Source organism: Vicia villosa, linkage group LG3 (genome assembly GCF_029867415.1).
Source record: "Vicia villosa cultivar HV-30 ecotype Madison, WI linkage group LG3, Vvil1.0, whole genome shotgun sequence".
NCBI classification, from domain to species: domain Eukaryota; kingdom Viridiplantae; phylum Streptophyta; class Magnoliopsida; order Fabales; family Fabaceae; genus Vicia; species Vicia villosa.
Genome location: NC_081182.1, coordinates 160,740,934 through 160,759,801, shown reverse-complemented (window position 1 = coordinate 160,759,801; position 18,868 = coordinate 160,740,934). Strand labels below are relative to the sequence as shown.

At 35.4% G+C, this 18,868-nt stretch overlaps 1 protein-coding gene and 1 long non-coding RNA gene across 2 annotated transcripts; both read right to left on the bottom strand.

The window, feature by feature from the left end:
- Window positions 1-1,534: 1,534 nt before the first annotated feature.
- On the bottom strand, window positions 1,535-2,670 carry LOC131656850 (uncharacterized). The gene is made up of 2 exons (XR_009300335.1): window positions 2,515-2,670; window positions 1,535-1,839 (listed from the first exon to the last, which is right to left on the bottom strand). It is a non-coding gene; the product is annotated as an uncharacterized LOC131656850 (long non-coding RNA).
- A 5,171-nt stretch (window positions 2,671-7,841) lies between these two features.
- Window positions 7,842-10,721, bottom strand: LOC131659272 (uncharacterized). The gene is made up of 12 exons (XM_058928484.1): window positions 10,539-10,721; window positions 9,932-10,199; window positions 9,761-9,830; window positions 9,552-9,676; window positions 9,363-9,453; window positions 9,121-9,280; window positions 8,880-9,037; window positions 8,721-8,805; window positions 8,421-8,591; window positions 8,286-8,324; window positions 8,135-8,188; window positions 7,842-8,000 (listed from the first exon to the last, which is right to left on the bottom strand). Exons 1-12 carry the CDS (start codon window positions 10,719-10,721, stop codon window positions 7,842-7,844), a joined length of 1,563 nt encoding a protein of 520 aa, XP_058784467.1.
- Window positions 10,722-18,868: the final 8,147 nt, after the last annotated feature.

Sequence of the window (18,868 nt, the reverse complement as noted above, 5' to 3'; positions counted from 1 at the left end):
TGTTGAAATTCACTTCTACAATTCGCTAGAGGGGCGAGGATTTATCAACATCAAAGATTTGTTTTGCCGCATTCCACTTCTGCAATTCGTCAGAGGGGCGAGGTTTTGTTAACATTAAATCTATTTTAACCCGTCATCACATGTTTGATACAGTCCACTGTTGATTAATTACCAACAGGGCGAGGATCTGTTACTCTTTATCTGTTTTATGTGTTGGAATTCACTTCTGCAATTCTTCAAAGGGGCGAGAATCCATCACCATTTAAGCTTGTTTTGTTACAATCTACTGTCTATAATTCACGGCGGGGAGAAGATTTGTCAACAACATTAAAAGATATCTATGTCAGTCAAGAGCACTGAACAAAAAATTTCTATCCCCAGTAGAGTTGTCTCATGTTTGTTGCGATCTACTATTTGCAATACATGGCAGGGCGATCATCTGTCAACTTTGGAAATATTCACGCCAGTCAAGAGCATTGAATCTGATATCTTATCCCCTTGAGGAGTCCATTTTCAACTAGGAGCTACTGAATTTGTTCCTCTATCATTTGCATTCATTCCATATCATAAATAAGAAATCAAGAGTAGTTCTTAATTCATTACATCAGACTTTCTATTTATAATCCATTCACATCATATTCAATGCATCGAAGGGCAAAATTTGGGTATGTTTAATATTTAAACTATCTTTCACCATGAGGATTGAAAAACGATAGTTCTTTCAATCCTCTAGTTAAAGATGTTTAAATAGGGGCAGCTGTCACACCCTAATTTTGCCCATGCTTTTATCCTATAGTCGAAGTTTCATCATATCATTACCATATAATGGCTCTCTCATTTAAGGTGTTTGAATTTGAGATTTTGTCGCCTTTGAGAGTTAGAGTTCACTTGAGTTTTGTTGCATGCTGCAATTAGGGTAGCTTAGCAAGTACTATAATTTTGATTCACTTGGTAGTCATTCATTAGTTGCTACCTTGTTTCATTTCTTGCATTTAGTTTTGAGTCTCGAGTAGTCCATAGGATCAGTGAGTTCATTTTCATTCATTTTTGCGTAAATTCAAGTGTGACAGCTTCTTTGATAAGAAACCAAGATCTTTTTTTTGAGATGATTTGAGTTAAAGTTTTAATGGAACAATTCCATTCCAAATTGGAAACCTTGTTTCTTTACAAGAATGTTTGAATGTTAGTTACAATCATTTGGAGACTAATGTTCCTAAAAGGGGCATTTTCAAATTCAACACTTCTCATGCACGTGATTTAAGCAACAATAAGGGCATACGTGGTAATTCCTAAGGTGACAAGAAAAAGTTATGATACAAATCCATTTTCAATTTGGTTCTTCAATGGAAAAGCTATATACAATGACATAATTGAAGCTACCAACAATTTTGACAATTTGAAACGTGATGAAGAGAATTTAAATACCGAGAATAGAAGCATTTGAAAGTAAGGTTGAAGCTATGACAAAGACAAGGCCAAAAGCATTGATACAATTTTCAACCATTAGATTCAAAGTGACAATAAAGTGAACAGATAAAAGGAATGCCTATTTGAATCTCTATTACAAGTTCAAGTCATGGGAAATAATACGAAATTGAATTTTCATTACAAACTCTTTGAATTATCTTGTTACATTGAGCTACATGGACTTCAAAATAAAGATTTGAATCAATTTCGTTACAGCTTGCTACACTGAATCAATTTCTTACAAATTTGAATAAGCTGTTACACTACACATTCCTTGAGTCATTTGGTTAACATTGGTAGCTATCTTTGAGTTAATCTAAAGAAAGAGTTCCGAGGATGCGCATCCCGTATGACATCTCCAAAGTTCCAAACCTGCCCAGCATAAGGAAATTCTAGTAAGTTCAGGTCTAAGTAAACAAAAAACGTGTCAAGCGCAAGGCCGATATACCGGGCAGCCATCTTAAATTGCACATCAAGCTACAGACACAAAAAAAGTATTCCATGAACTTAAAGTTCAAGATTCTCAAGGAAAAGAACATTAGAGTTATAAACCAGTTATCAAAGTTTCAAAAGAAACAGAAGTTTGTAATTCAAAAAAATGCCTCATCAAGCATGTGTCCGTTAGAAAAATCACACAAAATGCGTATCAGAAAGATTTGAATTTTACAGCCACGATTCACACTCAAAAAGCCTGGAAAATAGGGACCCTTAGCCACATCACTCCATGGTTTTTTCCACGGTTTCTCAAGTCAGACTCTCAACTCCTGAAAAATCTCAAGGCATCACTACTCGTCCAAGTCACGATTCATTCAGTTTCCTCAGTCAAAACTGAACTCCCTAAATTCACTCATTCCACCCTCAACTCCTGATTTCTGAGTCAAATTACTCCCTAAATTTTCTCTAAACCTATCACACGTACAAGTCTAAACCTTCACTATATATAAGTTACTCTAACTCATTCATCGGGCACGAAAGAAAGTTGGCTCACAGATACATAGCACTCAAAAGAAATCCCCCAAAAACCTATTCACTTAAAGCTCTCACTACCGAGTAATTGAGGCTTCACTCTGAAGCTCCGAATTGCTCAGAGCTCAGCCCCTGCGTACCGATAATTTCCGAAAGCTACAATACAACTACTAACGGCAGAAGGATTCGCAGAAGAGAAAGAGAAGCAGATTAGCAAAAACAAAAAGAGCAAAAGAAACTCACCGAAGGGGCTCGCCGGCGCCGTCGAACCAGGTACTTTGAATCATTCTCTTCACGTTTTTTTCCATGCCATGTCGTGTGTAACTGCGTGTATAATCGTAGATCCAATATGATTTGCTAATTAGCTTCAGGAATAGCGTTCGATTTAGGATTTTTTTTGAAATTTAGGGTTCAAAGTTTAGTCTGATTTGAAGGGTTTAAGCTTGAAATCAGGAGAATCTGATGCCATATTTGGGTTTAGAAGATAGGAATTAGTGGGGAGGGTGTCGAATTTTGATAGTCGGCCGTAGACCGGCGCTGTCGCCACCGTAGGGAGATTTCCGGCGCGACGGTCGGCCTGTTTCCCAACGAGTTTTATGTGAGAGAGAGAATAGAGAGGAGAGAGAAAGGCTAGCAAGTGAAAGAAGAGGATTTGAATTTTGACAGATTCACGATTCATCTATATAAGCTTAACTACCATTCTTTTGTTTTTTTTTTTGAACAGAACTACCATTCTTTTGTTAAAAATATATCAATTAGTATTATTAGTTAGAATTAGTTACTTTAATTATTTGATTAACGTGATTCTAATTAATTTCAAATAATTAAGTTTATAAATCTGTCTTGTTAGAAATAGATTTAGGTAATAATTTTATAGTTTTTTTTTAAGTTTATTTATTTGGTAGCTTGTTATTATTTGATTGAAACAAAAACCGAACTTTAATGCATTTTTTGGTCTATATCTTAAACCGTACTCTAACTTGTTAGTCGATCGCTTTTGCATTGCCATCAATCTTATCTCATTAAAACATTTTCATAATTAATTCTTAAACCTCGATCCAACATCGAGTGGCCCCTTTTCTTTAAAATATTTTTAATAAACTTGGGATGAAAAACGATTGGTTGAACACCATCTGTTCCTCCAATTCCATATTAGACCGTTGGTTGTTTTAGACTTATGATTTAATATTTGTCCTCCATGCACAAGAAACTGTAACAAGTGAACCTTGTTTCACCTCACCATTTTAATAAAGAAAACTTTTTTGGATGAAAACAATTGGTTGAACATATTTTGTTCCTCCGATTCCTAGTAACTGGATCATTTGTTGTTCTAGACTTGTGATCCAATACTTGTCACCCACATAAAAAACAACTTAAACTCCTCAAACTTCTTTTTTGCCCTTGTGTGACTTTCCAAAAACCTTTTCAAAATGAATGTGCCTTAGCCATTTCAACACAAAGAACGAACACATAGACTTAGCCTCTCAGACGAGCAAACAAGTCAGAGTTCAAACGTTCGAAATGTCTAACGCATCATTCTTCTAAAATCAACCAACAAACCCGTGGTTTTTCTACCCCGAACTACGGAGCTCTGACTTTCCCATTGCACGAGGGAATACGTAGGCACAAGACACGACGTCTTGGCGAGCCCAATAAAATAAAAACTTTTTTTCTTTCCTAAGTAGAAGATTGCAAACATTTTATGATAGTACTCGAGCACAACATTAAACTAAATGGGTCCCGTTGAGTACAACGGACGCGAGGGGTGCTAATACCTTCCCCTCGAGTAACCGACTCCCGAACCTGATATGGTTACAATGACCATTCCCTTTTCGTTATAGGTTTTATTCGACGTTTTACCCGTTCTTTAGGAACAAATAAATATCGATGGCGACTCTGTTAATTTTGCCGGCCGCGACACATGTCTCTTTGTTATGTCAACCATTAGTTCGTCAAACTTCATTTTGAAGACCTTTGAAACTATCTCCGGGTGATCTGCTGGGTTTAAATTCCTTTTGGATAGGTGCCATGTAATCTCAGGCCATTTAGGATTGCAGGTAAAAGTTAAAAATAAATCAGGGAAACCAATTGCACTGGAAATAGCCATTCCATCAAAATACAATTGATCTATGTATCTCTTGCTACCTATAAATGAGGATGGTAAGACAACTCTTCTGCGAGTTTTATAATGTGCCTGCTGCGGAGTGTTTTCACTTTGTTCATTAAGCCTTGTATATTTCCCAACTCTTAGCTTGGATTGATTTTTTCTCAACCAGTTAAGAAGTTCTGATTCCATCATTGTATATCCATCCACTAAAAACTGCTGATAGAGTCTCCTTGAATGCAGAAGTGTCTTAGCCTCATTTCTGCGTTCTTGCAATCGGAAACATAACCAATCTTTGATAGCTTGACGATTTTTCTTTGTAACTTGCTTTTCATGTTTATACTTGTGTAGTATATTATCTTTGTATCCATCTTCTCCATATGGAAATATCATGGGATATTGATAGGCTAGATAAGCTGAATGAAACTCATCTATCCATTGTAGATGACCATCACAGTGTTAAACAATGATGTCTCTCTTAGATGCGGTGTCTACGTCCCCAACGATAAAAGCATCAACTTCTAATACAGTCGGATCGTTATAGACACGGCCATCTGAAGATCTTTCCGAAATAAGTTTCAGTTTCAGATCTTGGAAACCTATTTGTTTCATCATATCCCTTGCCATTCTAAAAGCTTTGGCATGAGGATTATATTCATCTAACATCAACTTTAACTTAGTTACAATAGACCTGTCAACATTTTTGCTGTCCATGTGATGAGAAATATACTATGTTAATCTATAAAAATAGTGTGCAATGTAAAGAAAATTAATGAGAGAAGGATAAAACAAAACTTGAAACATTTGATTTTGTTGTCAACTTCATTGTCCGTATCAAAAATATATAGTTGAGCATATTTTGGTAGTTATCCTTCTTCAGGAAGCAAACTTCCGATTCTGTGGCAAGTTTGTCCATGCAATCGCAATGTTGAAGGACCTACGCCTTCGTTGGTGGAAGTGTCAAACTTCACTCCAGGGGATGTAAATGAAAACATTGTGTTGTAGGTTCGTATGTTGTGTTGGAAATTATTTGCATCTTTCAAATTGGGATCAAACAGAAGAGTGTTAAGAACTGGTGGTGGTGTTACCAATAATGGCACAACAATTTTTCCTCCCTTACAACATAAAATGAACTTTGGAATAGTTGTATGCCTTGACTTCCCTTTACGCTCCTGATGCCACATATAGGCACCACAGTGTTTGCACTCCCATACAGGATCTCCAATATCAGAGTAGACTATATTTGGGGAAAGGGAAAAATTGTTAAAAAAATCAATCCACATAAAAATTAACATGAACTATATAAAGATGGGGCTGCTAATAAAAATAGACCTTCATCATGGCAATTTACTAAAGGAACTTCATGTTGACCTTCATCCGAATCAGAATTGGGATCCATAGCATTGTCCCAATCAGTTTGGCTGCAAGAATCATCGCTTGAGTAAACAGCAGCACCCAAGGTTGTATAAAATTGAGAATGTGGGCTGTGGGACAACATAGTTTAGGGTTTTGTCTGAAGGTTGGTAGGTGCATTAAAAATTGGTTTATGAGGAGGAATGGTTTTATTGAAGTTGTTTATAAGATTTTGTCTTAGTGGAAGAGAAAAAATGGGTGTCTTAAGAGTGTTACTTTTTTTCAGAGGACGGCTTGAAGAAGCTGTATGACAAGATTTTGATGTAGTTGTATAAAAAGGTGTATGTTCCATGGAAGGCATAGTTGGAATGGTAGTAAATGTTTGATTTATAAGCAGGATGTTTCTTATTCGATGGGTAGTTGAAATAGGAAATTGGTCTTGGGTTGATGTAGGAGGTGTAATGATAGTATTTTGAAATGTTACCAAATTTGGAATTGGTGTGAGATGCTGATGAGACGGTTGAGAGGAATTAACATTGGTAGAGATGTTCTTCTTTGTCATCAAGGTGAGTCTTCTTCTCTTCCTAGCCAGAAAAGTTGGGGTTTGTTCCTTGGTAAAATGTCCAGGTTCCATTTATGCCAAGGTTGTTACTGCAAGCTGAAAAATATGTGAAAATGATATTGTAAGAATATGATTTTTAAAAAAATTTGTTCCCAATGATGTTGTTAGAAGGTTGTTGTCTTTGAGTTTAAAACAACAAACCAAGTAAGGTTGGAAGAAATAACTTATAAGGATACAAAATGGAATCCATGTTAATAATGGGAATAAAGGCAATGTTGATAATGCAAACCAGCCAAATATTGATTGTTATTGTGAAGGAAAAAATGCAGAAGAAGTTTTTCTTGTTATTTAGATGTGAAACATAGTTGAATCCATAGTGGTGGTGCCATTGGAATGATGAATGAGAAGAAGGGTTGAGTGTTGGCGGTTGTTTGAAAAATGGAAGATGAAATTTAAACTTTCGAAAACATAGTTATTTGGTTAGTGGGGTCCAGAGGCGGGAAAACAAATTAGAAAATAATAGTTGACATTTAAAAAACTGCTTTGGGAAAAAATAAAAAAGTGTGATAAGGGAAAGTGCTTGTGCCAGTTTCTATTGTTAATAAGGTACCAAATCTATGCATAATAGATAAGAAGTATAAAATGTGAAAAGTGGGGGCTTAAGCTCGATAAAAAAATCAAATAAGATAAGTGGGGCCAGGTTCTATTATTTATATGTGGCTATGATACTCAAGAAAGCTGCATTGGGAATACAAAGAGTACATCTACTCACGAGCTTTGGTATATGCAAAATAGATTGTGCTTAAATGTACAACTTTTGGATAGGTGAAGAAAAAAATAGGCTGTATATTTGCATCATTTGACGTATACATTGGGAGAAGTAAATGCATAGTGTTGTACTATAATATAATTTGGGTAGTTAAGATAAAAAACCCAATGTTGTTATATGTAAGATGGATATGAGTTAGTAATTATATTTTCATTCAATGTGTATACAATTCTGCTAAATTGAGTAGTACTGTTGGCAATATAATTTAATTTGGGTAACAAAAGAAAATGAGAAATGGAATTATACATCAGCCATTATAACTTATTGAATTTTTTAAAAAGTTTTGATTTAATAGGAAAACATACATAAGAATATGGATAAGGTAAATACTTATAATTTCTTGATTAAATGAGCTGGAAATTTTAAATAGCAAGATGATAAATATAGAGTATGGATATAGGGAATTAGTTATAGCAAAATAAGCAAGAAGTATAATATTTTACAACCATTGCTGTTTAGTGTTTTGTGAAAACTAAAATTCTCAGAATTGGTAACTTAATCATATTACAAAAGATAGTTTTCACTTGTGATGATTGATATTAATGAAAAGTATGCTAATTCTACAGTTTGATATGTTTTTTCATCTTTGTGGAAGACTCTTGTCCTTCACACGTCTCAGATAAAGGAGTAATGTCAAGTGATTCATGTGGAGCAATCCATTTGGCAGCTGATGTTGGTGTAACAGGGTCCGACAATGCATTTGACGTAACATCGGTTTCCTGATAAGAAGAACAAATGAACCATTGGTATATAGCAGAAGTGGAAGTCATTGGTATAATACAAACATATACATATTAAAGAAGGGAATCATTGGTATAACGTAGACACAACACAATTGGAAATAAACCATTACCAGAATGATGTCCCAATCATCCAAATGCGAAGCCTCAACAACACTCTCATTGTTCTTGAAAAATATAAAAGAAAATAGTCATTTTTTAAAGGAAAGAAGGATTAAATATAAATGAGAAATGGGATATTTAAAAAGGCGTTGTTGAACATACCTGTGTTAGATTAGGAGTTAGCATGATCTGGGAATTAGGCTAATCAAAAAGCCAAGAATGTTAGAAGTGTATACATTAATATATATATATATATATATATATATATATATATATCAACCACCAAAAGACACGTACCAATTCCTGTCCAAATGAACGCAGTATATCCTTTTTAACAATGTCATCTTCAAAGATAGACATAACAGACACATTTTCCCAGTCAGGTTGCCATTTGACTTTGAAAACCATGGTAATTCCAACTAAAGCATCAAGTGCTAAGGGGAACTCAAGAGGGTCGATAATACCAGCCTTTTATAAGAATGAAAGATGTCAGTAAAGAGTTTCACAGATAATCCAAGTCAATGATGTTAAAGGTCAAGATAAAATGGTAGGATGAGACCTCAAGCAAGTTAGAGTGCGTATTTGAGCAGCAGTGACCTTCAAAAGTTGAAAATCCTCACGGTCCCATATAACAAATGTAGCTTTTGTTCCATCATTAAAAACTTCAATTAAAATTTTATACCTGTAACAATTTTAGGTGGTGAGTATGCAATAAGGTACCAAAATGAAAAAGTCATGAAATAGGTATAATGTTACCTGTAAATGGCTGTTTCAGTTTTGTGGCGAAGACCACATTCAGAAAGTGGTTCATTACCTTTGGCAACCCTAGGACACTGATGACAAGCTTGATAATACCATCCACCTTGAGCAGCTCTCTGTTTGGTGACTGTTGCGACGGTAACACATTGAGTTATCTGAAAATGAAACGATAGACAATGAAATTTGTTAACAACATAGGTCCAGTAAAAGGAATAATTAGATAAAAAGAAGTTAATACCTCCCTGAGTTTTACAATATCAGCCAAAGGAAGTACAGTTGCCTTATACATTAGTTTATCATAAAGAGTGTGTTGAGAAGAAGTTGAGTATTGATACAAAGTCTGGGACTGCAAACTCAAAGCCTGACTTGAAGATTCTGCCTCAGTGGATTTTGGTAGGCTAAAAATAAAATAAAAAAGAAATCAATAATACAGGAGAATTGAAGTTAATCATACAGGAGAAATGGTGGAAAAAAAGAAACCTTCCAATAAAATCTTTAATCTGAGGTAAGTCATCATTGATATGCAACTTTGTAATGTTGAAAGTGTTAGAAACACATAATAGATACTTTCCTAAAGGAGAAATGGTAAATTAAAGTTATTATTATTGTAAAGTAAATCTATAAATAAACACTAAGTTAAATATGTTCTGCAATATAATAAAATAACACCTTCTTCCTTGACTTTTGCATATTGCAAAACAATAATGAGTGGAGTTGTGTCCTTTCTATTTTTACTGAAATCATGGAACTGCACTGCATATCCTTCCCACAAAGTGCAATTCAAAATGTTGTCCCTAAAAAAATACAAGAATAGGAGAATCTTAGTATAAGGAATAACAACAAAATTGTCACAAGAAGTTACATAATTAAACACATACGACAAATCCTTCAACAATAGATTGATCTGTTGTTTCTTGCCCCCTTGTTGAAGTTGGGTGTAGCCAATTTCTGTCACCATTCCAATGACATATGAGAAGTAAAAAACAAAACATAATAGAATAAGAAATATGTTGAGTACATCAAATTAGGTGAAGTTTAGGTGGTCATACCTATTAGAACATCCTTTTTCCAATTCCTAGTCATAATATCAGTAAAAGAAGTGAATTTAAGTGGCTTTGCAGGAATTTGATGTTTATTCTTGTCTGTAACAGATGTACCACCAGTAAATGTCAACATAAACTTGTGATATGAAGGCTTGAAAAGCAAATCATTAAGAGAGACTTGGAAGTTTGAGATTGTATAAGTGTTGCCAACAGTTAATAGTGAATCATAAGCTTGTTTAAAAGCATTAGGAACTTTGACATGGATGTCACAACCCTGTATGATATACCGTATGAGAATAATATGTTAGTTGAAAGAAGTCAACAATAAACATATAAACACCAAAGAGCAAAGTTTCAAAGAACAACCACATATGAAAAGAGCAACCACATATGAAGAAAGATGTTAGTTGAGCAAAGTTTCAAAGAGCAACCACATATGAAAAGATATAAACCTTAAGTTTTGAATCAGAGGTGGTAAAACAATGTTTCCATTAAACCCTAAGTTTGTTTATACAATAAATCAAAGTATAAATATCAGAGGTGGTAAAACAATGTTTCCATGAACCCTAAGTTTGTTTAGATTGATAAAAAATGCAGGAAAAAAAACAAAAACGATGAACAGAAGAAGTAAACGTAACAACCAGATAGACATGCTTGCATCTTTATCAACAACGACCAACTCAAAATGTTCTTTGTTCTTATTAGCAATGCTCCATTTGTGATGGATACAAACAGCCGCTTTCCAAAGCTCCTTCGTATCATTAATGTTCTTCACCGGCTCAAACGGTCTAGCCATTAAAAGCTAGATATGAAAAGTGAAGAAAGAGAACAGGAAAGAAAGCTTACAATCTGCAAACAGTGTGGTCATTGGGAACACTATCACTCATCACCTGTTCTGCAGAGACACCTTTTTGCAGTTTTCGGTTCACATGCAACTGATAAGTATAAGAATAATATTAAATAATGGATGCAATGAATGAATAGGGTACGAGATACCAATTATGTAACTAAAACCAGCTAATGGGCTGACAAATGATTACTTTGGACCCAAATTGCCCCCATAAGTGAGATTTATCACATAATTAAACCAGGGTTAATATGTCTTAACCAGGACATTTTCCTTTCTTATATTATAGATGATAAAAAGTAATTATAATAATAATAATAAAAACAAATGCTAAATAATAAATAATAAGGTGAAGTTTTAAATAATGATCATACTAAACAATAATATTATTCTAAAAACCTACTAACAATAAAGTACATCCAAAAACATAAATTTTATCTAAAACTTAGTAACAATAAAATAAATAAATTTATCATAAAATTATTAGTGTAAATGATAAAATAAAATACACTACCAATTAAAATGTTAATACTACTATTAATAATATCTACAACCTAAATATAAATATAATTTGAATGGTAAAAATAATTAGTAGTTATAGTAACAATTAAGAAAATAACAAAAACGTAAGAAAAAGACAGACATGGGATTCGAACTCAGTTCTGTCACACTTACACTCCTTTACACTTCCTTCATTACCCACTAGACCACTATGTTTATTCGAAATAAAAATATTGCTTAATAATTATGAAGGGTGGCGCAAATTTGGGGTATGACAGCTGCCCATATTTAATTACTATTCAATTGAAGGGCGTGAGAATATGCAGGTCTCACACGTTTCAGATCGGAGATTTATTAAATAATGGAAGACCCCAAAATGTGTCCGACAAATAGGCATAGATAAATAACTTGCTAAAACCTAGATATTGACATAGAAAGTGTTCGAAGATCCTTAATTATGCTTTCTTACCATGACCTAGTAGGTAAGGAATGCGGGTCCGAACTCTGTTTGGGATCCGTCCAATAGAGTTGGGGAAAAATATAGATAATTAACTTGGTAAAACCTAGAGATTGACATAGAAAGCATTCACAGATTCTCATTTATGCATTAAGGATTAACTTGCTAAAACCTAGAGATTGACATAGCAAGCATTCATAGACCCTTATACATGCAATCTTACCATGACTTATCGGGTAAAGAATGCGGGTCCGAACTCTATTTGGGATCCGGCCAATAGAGTTGGAGAAAAACGTAGAGAATTAACTTGCTAAAACATAGAGATTGACATAACAAGCATTCACAGATTCTCATTTGTGCATTAAGGATTAACTTTCTAAAACCTAGAGATTGACATAACAAGCATTCGTAGATCCTGATTTATGCATTCTTACCATGACCTAGTGGGCAAGGAATGCGGGTCTGAGCTCTGTTTGGGATCCATCCAATAGAGTCGGGGAAAAACATAGAGAATTAACTTGCTAAAACCTAGAGATTGACATAACAAACATTTGTAGATCCTGATTTATGCATTCTTACAACGACCTAGTGGGCAAGGAATGTGGGCCATAACTTAGTGCTGCACATGACCTTATGTACAAAGTTATGTAGCAGATTTTGCATGTGCGATGGGAGTTTAAAGTTTAGATATCGGAATGTTTTGAACTTGCTAGTTAAAAATTCCATATCCTAAAGCTTTGAACAGTGTACCCGTGGGTTGATGATGAGTAGGTTTAGTTGTGAGTCGTGGATATATTGTCTAATGGTTCAACCAATGAATATGAATCTATATTTAACCAATGAATGTGCCTTGATATGTGCTTAATGATTATGCTTATGCCGGTTGATAAATGCTTGTGTATATTTATAATGCTTATGTACATGTGCAAAATGTTTATGCGTGAAATTTCAAATTTCAGTCTCCTTCAAAACCATTGGGTCTTTAACGAATCCCCCGACACCCTCTGTTTTTTTTATATTGAATTGTCTTGATATTTTGACGTGCTTTGATGAATAATGACTGCATATTTGCTAAAGTGCTTTTGGCGCAGTGATGGATCTACCTTCGGAGTCTTTTCAATCCAAAATATGCTTTTCAAAGTTTTTAAAACTTTTATATTGTCAATTCCCCAACTGATTTCAATGTGAAGTTTATAAAAGGATAAACGTTATTTCGTAAATGAGTATAAGAAAGAAAATTTCAATTGAAAAGGTGAAAAAGGTGTATTTTATTTACTGTAGTGCTTTCGAATAGGTGAATATACAAGATGTAATTCCTAAAAGAGGAATTTACAACAAATAGGAAAATGGCAAATAGAAAATGATATTGATACTACTGACTCTTATATGCCCTTGATAGCTCCAATAACATTGCTTCAGAACGTAGATGATTGCACTAATCCTTCTCCTTCGTAGTTACCAAAGTATATCCTCAATTTGTTGTTTATGCTTTTTCGTAGTTTATTTCATATGCCCCTAATTTTTGCCCGGATCTCCCTTTTGGGTTATCGATCCATCGGGGCGCCCATTTTTGCCTATGTCGCCCTTCCGGGTTTTCGACTTATCGGGCTTATCCTTCTTTTTTTAACATAGTATCCTTTAATTGCATCAGCATTGATAGGATGTGGTAGCCTGTCTCCGTCTTATTGTTGTGAGGACAAATGTTCCATATAAGGGAATTATCTTTACGGCATATGGATCTCCCTAGTTAGGCGTCCCCTTTTTCACGTGTATCGAATCAAGGTGACCAGGTTTTTTTGAGGACTATGCCTCCCTCTTGAAGTGTTCGAGGATGCTTTCTTCATCCATTTTTGATACAATTGTCTATGTGTTTATCAGTGATTTCTGAGAAACAACCGCTAGTCTTCCAAACGATGTATCTTTGATAACTTACAAGATCGACTAGATTGATCCTAGGACACGTGTCTCGAATGCTAGGATTCTCATAATCCGACTCATTTTTTTGATTTTATATTTAGAAGATTAAGTTTCTGTATGATGATAAATGACTTTGTAATAACTAGAGTTCGACAATGAACCACAAAATAAAGAAGTATAAAGACTTTGACAAAATCTATAAAACTTGCTATGAAAGTAAAAGAATATAACATAAAGGTAAAGGAATTCGAAAGTAAAGATGACAAGGCGAAATGTAAATTTGACTGGAAATTAAATGACAATAAAACAATCTAAAGTAACTTGTGTTTATATAAAGGCAATAAATTGACTTCGAATAAAATAAACAAGGTGTTCTTGCACATATATTTGTTCAGCAAAGACTCGTTTCTCTAACGCTGGTACTTTGGGTAATTTTGTGAATTTTTGTATATCTGTTTGAACACCTCAAATCTAAACATTTAGACTCCTATTTATATTAGTTCGACCCTAACGGTCCCTACATAGACGATTGCCACGTTTGTAGCCTCAAACGTTGCTTCTTTAAGATGCTTCCACGTGTTCGCCTGATCATATATTCCCATTTTGAATTTCGAATAATTCCCACTTGAGGCTTCGAGTTTGGGCGAACGCTGTTGTCAAAAGTGTACTTGTAGATATTTCAGGAATTCTTCTAAGTTTATACTTCGACATAAGTATTATTCCTTTAGAAGATTATTAGCACGAAATAACTTCTTTCACACCAATTTCCATAACACTTCTAATACACCACTTCAGATTACCCAGCTTTAGAGTCGAAATCTCCAGCTAACAAATTTCCCCCAATAAATGTTCGTTTCGAATCATCTGTAGAAATGGACATTTTTTGTCTTATAGATTTCCATGATCTTTACCTATCAGTTTCTTTGAGACTTTATAACTGACGTCATAATCATCATGATTTCTTCAAACGTCTTATCATTTTCAAAAACGTATCTTCAGAACATGCGTTCCCACGTTTCATAATTGCTCCTATTAAGTAGGTGTAATGCCTAGTCTGCATAACTACTTCATTCTCTAATGGCCGTCAAACACGTGTCCCATTAATTCTCTCTCCAGATAGTCATCAAATATGAGAGGTCTTCTACTCACCTTTCTCATAAATAGAAGTATTTCAATACTTCAAAATCTTTTCTCAGACCTTCATCGTTGAATACCTTCTTCTATTCATCTTCCCCAAATCTCCCAACCATTTTTCTGATCCTTCAACAAAACTTCATCCATCAATGGCTTCTCACGATCAAATACTCAAACAAAAGCAGATAATGGACGCCACCGAACCTATTTTAAAGATCAAGAATCCAACGCAAATAGAGAATCATAAGTATGTACCAGAACCACCATATCTTGAAGAAAAGCACAAAATATATCATCTCAGGTACCGATTCCTCTTGAAATTTCTAGAAAAACTTATGCGTATATGGGTCCACTTCCTGGCCCAAATGCAGAGTTGAAATATAACTTCTTTCCCACTTATTATAAGTGTATGCCTTTAGTTAGTAGAAATCAGGTAGATGAAAAGGGAAATCCCGTACTTGCTGGTAATAGGATAGATGACAAAGAAATCCCTAAGTTAGCTGAAACAGAGGAAGTTCCTCTACCCCCAGTTACGTCTTCGACGGAAACCCTAATAGCTCAAAAAAATTTGTCTGGATTACATGACTAACACTCTTAAAGTGTTTAGAGCCATCCCTTTAGCGAAAGACCCTGAACCTTACTTCACTTGGCTAGAGAAGATAGAAAAGAAGAAATCCCATTTCTAGAAAGAATTAGGAATTTATGACTTAATCCAATTATCAAAAAATAGCCCCGACTATAATCAGGCTATGCTAGTAGCTTCGATATATTTTTGGGACACAACTCATAATACTTTCCATTTACCTTGCGGAATGGTGTCTCCCACGCTCTTCGACGTGGCTGCCATCACTGGACTTCACTCCCTCGGAGAGGAATTCGATCCTTACTTCATGGACGTTGATACCATCCAGTTTTGGGAAAGAAAATTCACTTATACTGTCTATATTGAGAAGCATCACATTACAGATAAGGAAGAGGTTTCTGACGAATAACACATTGCCTTCTTGGCACTCTGGTTGTCAAGATGTGTTTTCTGTTAGAGGTCATTGCAAGTGGCAAAAAGATATATGGTTATGGTGAATCAACTCAACTCTGGGAAGAAGTTGAATTTGGCCCAATTAACTCTCGCGTATCTCTACGAAGTATTGGGTGCATATGTAGAGTATTTGAAAGATCAACCGGCTAACAAGTCAATTCTTTTTGCTGGACCTTTTTGGCTACTCCAACTGTGGTTGTATGCTACCTTCGAGACCTTTTTGCCAAAGAAAGGCATTATTTACGAAGAAGCATTTGCCATCAAAGAAAGGACAGTCGAAGGGACTAGACTTTCTCAACTGACTCCTATGGAAGAATCTGGAGTATTGCCACAAACCTTTCAAGCTTTCATGATGATGTTCATAAAACGCTATCAGTTTACCCCTTCAATGGCACCTTTCGTTGAAAGAAAAGTAGGTCCTGAATGGTTTACTCGAGAGTTCCCTGTTTCTTTATTAGAACATTATGGTGTCGTTTTTTTACCTCCCCGTTTCACTTGGGAGGACGGCACGCTAAACCCTTCACGCGAAATTTGGAACGAGAGAAGCACCCTTGTGGGATGAATTTTATTTCAGTTCTTCCTACGATAGCACACGAACTTTTGAATTATCCTACGAGGAGGAAGGGGAAAAAGATCTCAAATAAACCCTAGGAGTTTGCTAAGTGTGGGGATTCACCTAGACTAGAAATTCTGGATTCCGGGAGGTCGGTTATACATAGGGAAGGTTTTAAGCACCCTACATATCCGTAGTACTCTACGGGAACCTTCTCTGTGTCTATGTGTTTGTGTTTGCTAATTGATTGGGAAAGTTTCTCCTTTGTGTAAGGAGAGAGAATTGAATTGAATTGAATTGAAAGACATACTGTTTTTGGTTTTTGATTAGCTCGCTGAGTTTCCTTGTGAATCTCATGCCTACATATCCCTAATGGAAGTCAGAGCTTTTTGTAGTTCATGGAACTAATTAGGGAAATTAATGGATATTTTTGGTGCCTTTCTTGAAGCTCAAGGTTGAAGCTTGATTTAAATCTCTGTTTACAGTAAAGATACATGAAGTCATCTTTACAGAGAGGTATTTCTACTATTCCACCACAAACATTTAAAGTGACAGAAAAGCTGAGTACGTTTCATTAGAGAGGGACCTTACTTGGATGTACAAGTATACCAGTCACATGTCTCTTGAATGAAAGAAAGATTCTCGACCAAATTAGGGAAAGTTACACAAGCCTGGGGATATGCAAGAGCATGCCTTTCAAAATCCTAAATGGGAGAATGTTTGAAGTTAAAATTTAAATGTATGTTTGTTTGTTTGAATGTGGTGAGATAGGAGAAATATCTCTCTATAGAGATAACTTATGTCTATCTACTGTATAAGAGATTTGATTTTTAGCTGGCTTGTATGAGGCCCAAGCTTGAGGCTTAAAAGGTTTTTTATTGACTCTGGGAGATGACTCCACTGAGAATTGACTTTGACCGAGGAAATTTGTGTTTTGTATGAAGCCCATAATTGAGGCTGACTCTCTAGGGAAACGATCCTGAAGGTTAGGAATCTTTTGACACAGGGAATGATGTTTATCTGCCTTGTACAAAGCCCAAGGTTGTGGCTACTTGATGGGGAAGGACTCACTGGGGAGACTCTATTATCTGCCTTGTACAAAGCCCAAGGTTGTGGCTGACTTTGGATAGGGGAATACCTATGAGTAGGGTTTTTGACTCTAAGGGGAGTATCTGCCTTGTACAAAGCCCAAGGTTGTGGCTGACTCTTAATGGGGAAAAGACCTACCAGTGTGGGATCTTTTGACTCAGAGGGGATTGCTCTGTTATTTAGAGACTAAAGATTGACCCTTCCGGGGATTGTGCTTTTTTTAAGCAGGGATTGATGAATAAAAGACCTAGTTTTGAAGATTGACTCTATTGGGGAATTTGTTTGAGTAATTGACCTAGACTCTATTGGAGAGTTTTGAAGGTTTGAAAGATGATTTTGGAAGCTAACCCTTTCCAGGGGATTTTGTTAAAATGAAAGATTGATGTGGAAGCTAACCCTTTCCAGGGAATTTGGATTTGAAGGATTAGTTTTGGAGGCTGACCCTTTCTAGGGGTTTACTCAGCTTGAGAGTTTATCTTTTGAAAGTTGAATTTTTGGAGGCTGACCCTTTCTAGGGGTTTTGAATTTAAAGGAGTGATTGGAAGCTAACCCTTTCCAGGGAATTTGGATTTGATGTTTTGGACTTCTTGTTTAAAGCCCAAGATTAAGGCTGACTCTGACTGGAGATAGACAGATTGGAACCTAGACTCTGCTAAGGAGGAAAATTATTGGAGATTGAGAATAAAGGTGACAGAGACTGTCCATGTCTCTCATTCCAAAAGGTGAACTCAATACTGATATTGAGACATTCTTGGCTTATTTAAAGTCTGGTTTGAAGAATAGAAGAAGCTCACCAGAGTAGGCTAAAAGGTGACTAAAGACCCGTTCCTATGTTTATAAGAAACCTGATGGGTCCTTGTATACAAGCTCAAGAGAAAGCTGGGAATATGCTTTTAAGAAGCCTGTGGGTCCTTGTATTGTAAGCCCAAGAGAAGGCTAATCGAGGGTCCTTGTTATAGCACAAGAGAAAGCTATATGGTTTTGAACTTATTTTGGCTCTATGCAAATGGGTAACAGGTTTCATAGGGAATAATTCCTCTTGGGTGGATGTGCCCTATTTTTGTTCTAAGGCTTTTTTCAAGATGTTTCACCGGGAATAATTCATCTTGAGGTTTGAACTAAGGATTTCTAATTAGGAAAGAGCCTTCACCGGGAAGACATTCTCAATCCTAGGCCATAGTCCTATAATATATATAGTTTATTTGTCCTAAGGTTGTTCTCAGACGGAGTTCTAAACAATATATATATACAGTATATATTTGACAGTAATTTAAATGAAAGCTTGTAAATTGAAAGCCATAAAGCCTAACCTGGATGAAGAGGAGGCCTTTGAAAGATGTATGTACAAAGCCTTACCATCAGCTTGGTTGTTTATTGATAACAGTCGAATTGTTTATTGAAAACAGTTT